The sequence below is a fragment of the Saccostrea cucullata genome, unplaced genomic scaffold (genome assembly GCF_032062105.1).
Source record: "Saccostrea cucullata isolate Sc308-1 unplaced genomic scaffold, CSIRO_AGI_Scuc_v1 ctg594, whole genome shotgun sequence".
NCBI classification, from domain to species: domain Eukaryota; kingdom Metazoa; phylum Mollusca; class Bivalvia; order Ostreida; family Ostreidae; genus Saccostrea; species Saccostrea cuccullata.
Genome location: NW_026926577.1, coordinates 157,493 through 166,341, shown reverse-complemented (window position 1 = coordinate 166,341; position 8,849 = coordinate 157,493). Strand labels below are relative to the sequence as shown.

Genomic DNA, 8,849 nt, shown 5'->3' with positions numbered 1-8,849 from the left:
CTTCGACGTAACGTCAAGTTAGATATGTCACGTCACGTTATAGAAGCATCTCGCCCAAATGTCCAATTATACTACGTAATTCTACAAAATGCTGCCTTTTTCTCCATTTTTTTTCTCAAAAAAAGCCTGGGTATCCTCTCGCACCAACTTATCTTCATTTTTTACTCATATTTCAAAATACTACCAATCTTTCCATATGATGTTCCAATTTCAGCAGCAATGTCAAGATCAGATCGGCAGCCGACAACGTCCTTTAACGCTTTAAATTTGGCTGGGGGGATACGTACTTAAACAGAGCCTGTAAAAAGCAACCACACTTTTTATCAACGTCAGTGGAAGTTCTATTTTTCTTAAATTTCTTATGCCACTGGAAAACCAGTAACTAAATGCATTTTTCCCAAGCTTATGTCTATAATATACGCGTTTAAGATCGAGTGATCCCGGGATTTTCACAAAACGTGTGACTTGCCCAAATTTTGACGTTAACTTACAACTTAAATATGAGCAATAAATCACCAACTTATAAACAAAATATCCAGTAAAATCAATAAAACTCTCACACAAACGTTTAAAAAATATCAAGCAATCGTAATAATGACATAATTTTCCTTTTATATACCACATAGGGCGGTTTAATTCTTATTTCACGAATTAAGAATTTAAATGATAATAAACGCGTTAATGTCTCCCCCGCATTTCCAAACAACCGTTTCTATGGCAACTGCCATAAAGTTACTATCAAAGATATTTAAAATGTTTTTTAATTTAAAATATTCATCAAGTGTCTATATTTTCATTTGTAATTTTCAACCAATTTCACTGAAAAATAAATGAAATATGAAGAAATTCCACGAACTTTTGGATCAACCCTCGTAAGTGTTTTCTTCTTTTCACATGTACATATAAGATTTTGGACAAATTCTGCTTTATATGAATACAAAAATAGGTCTTCTAATAATGAGGCGCAATTGGTACTCATGGGAATTCCAATTGATTGTTTGAAGACCTGGTCTTCAAAAACCACATAGATATCGTCAATCAGAATCTCGAGCATCTTTTTATGTCAACTTCAGAGTACTTGTGTGTACATTCAGAATGTAATTTAACAAAATAAGTAAATTTACGAATCCCATGTTTTATTTTATTGAAAAAGCAGCTGTCAGTGATATTTAAAAAAAAAAAAACAAAAAAAACTTGAATTTGATTTATCGCGGTGAATGGTTGTGTATAAAGTCGAAAAGTCGTAAGTTTTTAAGCTGTTGATTTTGGTAAAATCTTGTGATTTCAAATTGTCCAAAAGTTCCTTGGAACTTAAATTTTAAGTATTTGTAGTATACCTGATTTACACCGCTTCTTGAATTTATTGTTGCACAGTACTCTTGTCAGTATTGAAGTTTCTCCTTCACTACTGTTACTACATATCTTAGAGGAGTGAAGGAAGAGGCTTGGTTGAGCATTTCCTGGAACCCGCTATATATCTTTGCTTGTAATGATTTTTGTGAAGTTTAGGAATCCAATATATATTCATTTTGTTCTTTGAAGCATGAAAGCCAACGCCCCAACCAGTGAGTCTAAAAGTAATGTTACCCAGGGTAAGGCATTGTCATAAGAAAAACACATGAAATTTAAAGGCCCTGGCATCAACTGTTCAAAAGTTACGACCAAGGTTAAGTTTGTGGAAAAGATCAAACTCCTAGGTCACGGTCAAAATTGTTGGTATTCAAAGGGAGGTCTTGTCAGAAAGAATACTCGTGAACCTATCTGAAAGCCCTGATACCTACTGTTCAACAAGACTGAGTTTTTAAAAAGGTGCCAAGCTCTAACCACTCAAAATCGATTGCACGATTTCGGGATTCCTTTGTAGGATTTCGGAAATTCGTCTGTACGATTTTTAAAATCATTTGAACGATTAAATAATTCGTACGATGTTGAAATTCGTATATACGATAAAAAAAAATCGTCTGAATGATTTGGAAATTCGTTTACAAGTTTAAAAAATGTTGAAAATCGTTTTAATGCTTGAAAATGTCATTTGTGCAATTTAGAAATTCGTTTTGAACGATTAGAAATTCTCCTGTACAATTTAGAAAATCATTTGTACATTTTTAAATCATTTAATCGAACGATTTAGAAATTACTCAATTTAGGAATTCTTTGTAAAGAAAGAAAATGGAAACACATTGATATATATAAACAATTATCCAGATCTCACACCAAAATTTTGGAAACAAATGATAATGATATATCTATAGAGAGAACACACTATAATTATTTTTTCAAGTTTTAAAGTCCTTCAATTAATGCCAAAACATTCAAAATCTTGACAGTTTAAGTTGACTGAAGTAAAATACGGAATAAAAAGTAAAATGTCATATACCGGGTAATTATTTAAGTCGATAACTTTGCAAAAACAAAGAACTTGCTTTTCGCATATGCATTTTTGATAAGTATTGTTATTCATTCTTCTTTGGAAAATTTGTTTTAAAAAATGACTTCACTGAGTAGACATGCACAAAGCATCGTTTTTAGAAGTCGGAGGGCGTGTCTATAGCTAATAATGGACAAGCAAACAGAAAAAAACTCATCTCAAGAAATAAATTGACAGACAAAATCAGCTGAAAAAGGAGATCTGACAAAACATTCCTATTTGGTTTGGAAGTAGGTGTAGGAGAAAAACTCTTTCTACAAAATATGTTTGTCAGTATTTATACATTAAAGTCTACATGTACTGCGGTCAAAAAGTATAGGGATCGAGGGAGGCCGGGGAAATTCCCATGCTAATAAGGGAATACTGGTATTATACACTGCATAACTAAAAAGTCGCCATTCGAGGACTTATATTAAATTATGATAAATTAACATTTTATATATAATCTAAATAAAATATTGTTTGAAGTATAATCATTAAACAGTTTTCATCATTTTCTTTATCGTTCAAGCGAATGTTTTCTAAATATGTTCAGAGTGAAACGATTTTCTAATTGTTCAATTTTCTATATCGTTTGAACCGTTTAAACAAATTTCTTAAATTACAAAAGATTTTCTTTAAATCGTTCAAATTGAAGGATTAGGCCTATATTATTTTTTTTTGCATATGCCCGTGTGTTGAACAAGTTATCTTCCGTAGCACGAACTCTTCAGTGCTGGAAAATCAAATGAGTTGCTGATGCGAGGATGATTCACACGATGTGTTCTCGGTGTCCGATAAACACAAGGGATAAACCAAAGCACATTTAATTTTATATGCAGAGTCAAGTGAGATCTTCCGTACCAGTTTGTTGGTGATTTGTAGTGCATTTTTTAGTCGTATTCACTAATGATGAGGCGAGAAAGAATAAATCGAAAATCTCTTGCTCAATGGCGGAGAAAACCCGATCGATCGCTGTGAATTTGGAATATTGTTAATAGATGTCATTATAACGGAGAGTTTTATTCCCAGTAGTGAACCCCATGTCGCGTCCCCAGGGACGAAGCACCCACGGGCACAAGGAGGAACAGTATGTGGGCCCCTACAAGTTGGAGAAGACCCTGGGAAAAGGTCAAACGGGTAGGTTTGGTTTCTGTCACTAATTAGTATGTGCATCGACAGGTGCTCGATTATCCGTTAGGAATCATAGGTATCTGAATAATTACCCAGTTACCTGTGAAAATAGCAATATGTCCAGTGTATGTTTTAGATGCACAAATTGATCATGTAATTGTTGATCAAGACTGATTTGCAATATTCATCAGTTGTCATGCAGTACCAACTTGCACTGTACACGCTGTACCATATGAAATGTGTTGACTTTTTTATGCTGGTTGGCAAAATGTGAGAAGGAATCTATGCCTTGTAGTGAACCCCTTGTTTGTTAATTTCGTGTGACAGATGCAGTATGGGACTCCACATATTGATATAACCTTTGGAATTTCTCTGTAAAACATGGCCTTTATTGGTCAGTGAACCTCTCTTGGATAAAATTACATCAGCATTAGGCAATAAATGACTTTTGAATCATGTATCATTTATAAAGCAAGATGTTCAGATGTGGTTCTTACTTGCACTATACAGGTATGAATACTAAAAAACTGGAAAATTGGATAATCTTTGACAACACCATATAAATTTCTTCTTAGATTTTTAAGCCTGACTCCCATTGTGTGGTTGATAATTACTGGCCCAAAATTTTCTTTCCAAGATCCTGAACGTGTGCTACACACTTAGAACTTTCAACATCTTCAAAAGAGTTAAGATTGTATCAATTTAATTAAACACATACATCATGTACATTTTTAAAGGCAGTGTACTAGGCATGTCATTCCTTTTCTGTTCTATATTTTTCCCAACTGAAAAATGTTTAGCCTTAAAGTTCAAAATATAGTTAGAGATATAGACCAGCTAAGATGGAGGATGGTGATGATGAATGCTTAGTAGACCGATCAAATAAACAAAAATTGTACATACATTTTGCAAAAGTGGTAGATCTACAAAGGACATCATCATGATCATTGCAATATGTTGGCAAAGTTGGTCATCAATTTCTCATGTTGATGATAAATATAACTCTACAGTTGTTCCTTTGTGACTCCTCCATAAAAATATGTAGATATATATTTATATGTTTATCATGTTTATTGTACTTAGCTATATTACTTGTTTGTATTCTGTTCCCAGAGAGAAGAACAATGCTTAGGGGAGTCTGTCTAAACAATACAAATGTATCTACATCTTGTTTGGTGGTCTATTTGTCTGTAGTCTAATTAGTAATTAGTGTGAATTACTTATCATGAGCTATATCTAGAGTTATAACTGACAAAAAGCTTAAAAATAAGAAAAAATAATATCAGTATTGAGTAAAGTTTTGGGCCTTTTATTCCATTTTCAGAAGCTTTACACAATAACATACATGTATACTAAATATATTATGCATATAATTACTATAATTAGCTGATTGTCAAGAGCAGTTGACTATGAGAGAGTGAATGAACTGGGTATTATTAAATCACATTGTTTGTCAGCTTTATCATAAAAGAGAATGTTTGTCAAAACACCTTTATTGAAAATCAGGTTCTTAATGTGCACAACTGCACATCATTTGTCTGTTTTCCTCATTATTTCTCTCTTCTCCATCCTTAATCATATTAATCCTCTGCAAATTAATGTTTTTCAAGGAAACTACATCATGTACGACTGCATGCATCCTCAAATCTGGGTTATAATTACAGTGTAATTTGGATAAACATGTTTGTTGTTCAGGAGTCTTTTAGTTCTTAGTTCCTTGACATTTCTAGCATCAATGGTTAATTTAGAGATAAAATGATAATGAAGTGAACTATAAATACCCATATATTTATATTATACTATACTATTGTACTGTCAGTGAGTACATAGTACATGTGTATGTTGCTAGACATATTGGACTGTACCACTTACATAACAAACAAGATCATTTTTCATATTTTTACGTAAAATTATTATTATATTAATTAAACCTGCTTGGTTGTTAGATTATGAGATCCATTAATTACCATTTTGTTGTTTTCCATATAGTTACTGTAATGGTCATTGACTTTGACCATCATAGGATGTGAGTGAGATTTTTCTCGATGGTTACCTATATAATATTATGTGGGACAGTTTTATGCTGGGATGCATTGATTTATGGGTTATTACACAGGTAATTTCTAAATATTGAATGAGGGAGACTCTGGACATTTGTAATTAAATATTAGGAAATCTGGACAGTGGCTTGTTACGATGTTTGTTATTGTCTAGATATCACTTATTTATCAAAGCGGGATCATTAAATGACTAAACAGTTCTGTAGGATAACCAGAGAATGACATAACAGCTTGTGGATGTCAGAAACAAAATAGGTGTTAACCATTGACTTAAGTTTATAAATTCTGTGTTCAAAATATCTATCACATGCAAGTTGATGCAACTTGCAAAAATGCCGAAGGAAAACTTAGTACCGAATACTGTACAGTAGATTCCTTTTAACATGTTAAAAGTAGTCTAGAAAATTCTTTGAAGTACCAGCTGGTCTAAGAAAAGTCAAACCCACATATCTTTAAACACACAGGCAAAAGGTGTAAAGGAGCACACAATTTGAGATGGAACTCAGTTTCATAATAAATGGGTTGGATACACTGAATCCATTGAACTGTGGTGGTCAGCTGGGTTTGATCGATGGTGGCTAGATAGCACAATGGCTAGAGCACCTGACTGGAGATTCGGGGGGCCTAGGTTCGAATCTCGTTCTGTTCTGCCACATTTTTCTCCTCTCCTGTTACAGAACAAATCCATGTGATTCCACTTATCATTTGTGATTAACTCAGTGTACCTAACATTATTTAGCGCTGTAAAATTAGGAAATGCTGTCAATTACTGTAGATCACAAAATTTTCGCGACACCTCATTTTCACGAGAAAGTCATTGACTCTTGATTAGTGATACAATATTTTCACAAATTGCGGTTATTGCTCTATATAATCTTAAGGAATACTATTATACGCGAGAATTAAATTTTTGTGAGCACACTGTCTCGCGTAATTGCGCAAAAATAAATTTCTCGTGAATAAAAAGTGATTTACAGTATAATAGCAGATTCTCACATTGTCATTTTTTAGCACTGCATGAAAACCAGTAAGTTTGGTTGTCTTTCCAAGAATATCTGAAATTTTAAAAAAGGTCTGATAAGAAGAGCATCTTCATGTGTGCTATTTTATTGGTTACTAGTACATAGATGTGAGATTTAGGATATACTGTAAGAGTTGTTTGGTAACTTTGACTTATAAAAAGCTGGCCAGGAGTGTTGTTTTTCAGTACATGTACTACATGTATTGCAATGTCAATGAACTTTTTATAAAAATTACTCAACAGGATTATTAAAATGTGCATATTGGCACATTATCAGCCTTGCACTTCAAAGGACAAGGTACGGTAATGTCCATATCTGGCCCCTAATTTGATGTAAAAATCAGAACACTGGTAGAATTTTGATAGTTTGTAGTTAAGAACTTAAAATGAAAATTGCTTTATGGCATGTCAGATTCAGCATAAAATACTTTTAAAATGACCTAAAATGTCAACAAAGGGGGGCAGGTTTAGAATTATTCCTTGAAAAGTTCCTGGGTTCTCAGAGTTTTTGAAAAAGGTTTTGTGATTTATTTCTTGCTATAAATGTACTTTTTGTACATTAAATGAATATATACATATATATTTTGGGTCACAAATATTTGGGGGAGGGGGGCTATGTTATGTTACTTTTTAAGCCCTTTTAGATTTCACACTTATGGATAATCATTTGGAATCAGCTGATGGATTTCAGTGAAATATTCCTGCTTGATTCTCAAATGTTGCTGCACTTAAAATTGAGATAATTGGAATACAGCTGTGAATCTCCATAATTTCAGAGACATGTGGTAGAAAGATAAAACATCAAGTCTAATGGTACTCTTTGTCATTAATTAAAAGAATAGAAAAAAAGTTACTGTATCTTATTTTCTCAAAGAGCTCAAAAATCTCAAATCTTATAAGCAAATATAAGTACTTGCATCAATTAATGCCAGAGTCTGAAGCTCTTGCATGAAATTAGCTTCAATTTGATGGCATTGAAATGTGTAATAGGTAATGATGAAATCTGAAGTGTACAGGGGGTTAGAACAGCTATAAAATCTCAGGGAGATCTAATTGAAGTCAGCAAGTGAAGGAGCTGGTACATCATTCATCAGGGATAAAAATTGCCTCCCGATTTGTGTGTTGTTACAGCTTAAAGATGATGTGCAAAAAACTTGTTCCAACTTTTCCCCCTGTCTGTCTGAGAAAAGGGGGGCTGTATGATGACTAAGGGGGCATGTGTGGGATGAGGGTTAAATCTTATCTCTTTTATATCAAGATTCATTTTATCATAGTTTCAATTGCCGTCTTTGTGTGTGAAAATGATTTTTTTAATTATTGAAAAAATCAAAATTTTTTTACTTGTCAGTGTTGGATTTGATGAATCTTTCATATAGTTAAGGGTAGGAAAAGTGTGATCATAATTATATCACTTAGAGATTTAAAACATTAAATTGTTCAAAGCAGGACCTACAGTATTGCCATTGATTTGATAGATGTTATAGTAAAGGGAACTCGAATATAATGCAAAAATAGGATAGAAATGGATATTTTTAACTTACTGTTAAGCATCAACACAATATTTATAGGAAATTATACCCATCAATGAACTAAAAATATCAGATGCTGCTGATATATTGGATTTTGGGGGAAACATTTAACCTAATTTAATGGTTTTGATGTCAGAAAACCAATATATTTAGTTATTCATATGGTTTTCTTCAAAGAATGAAGAGAGAGGAGACAGATAGAAGTCATTGTTTACAGAAATATTGTAGCCCAGCTGAATGGCATTCCTACAGTGTTCAAATCAATAGCTCTATATGACCTACTCATTCTCTGAAGGCTTAAGGTTTTATAAAAAAAGACCGGAGTCTCTGAATCTGGAATAATTAATTAAATGAGTGAATTGGTTGAAAAATCTTATTGAAAAGTAATCTTAATAGATGAATAGAGTTCATACATTTTTACTTACTTTGGTGCTATTATGATAATTTTGAGCTTAATCTGGGGTGGGGGGGGATACCAATGAACTGAACAGAAAGAGACAGTCAATATCAGTGTGGTCTATAATTTTAAGTTAAAGGCTTCAGGTCAAAGTCAAAGTTATGCATCAATGTTATAATGTTTCTGTGGCTAGTTTATAACACAGGTTTAAAAAACAGTATATGGTCAAATGTGTGCTGTTAACATTGTTTGTCATTGATGGTTCAGTCTGAAAGTGAACTTTTTTAAAAAAGAGTTGGTT

At 32.9% G+C, this 8,849-nt stretch overlaps 1 protein-coding gene across 5 annotated transcripts in view; it reads left to right on the top strand.

The window, feature by feature from the left end:
- Positions 1-3,168: 3,168 nt before the first annotated feature.
- LOC134272119 (serine/threonine-protein kinase BRSK2-like) overlaps positions 3,169-8,849 on the top strand; it is a 33,269-nt gene continuing 27,588 nt past the window's right edge. For 3 of the 5 annotated variants that reach the window (XM_062754361.1, XM_062754358.1, XM_062754359.1), the window contains exon 1: positions 3,170-3,547. In XM_062754361.1, the coding sequence (XP_062610345.1) occupies positions 3,451-3,547 (97 nt within the window). In that variant the 5' untranslated portion in view covers positions 3,170-3,450. Of the gene's footprint in view, positions 3,548-8,849 lie in introns of all 5 variants that reach the window. The other 2 variants (XM_062754360.1, XM_062754357.1) reach the window with 1 other exon arrangement.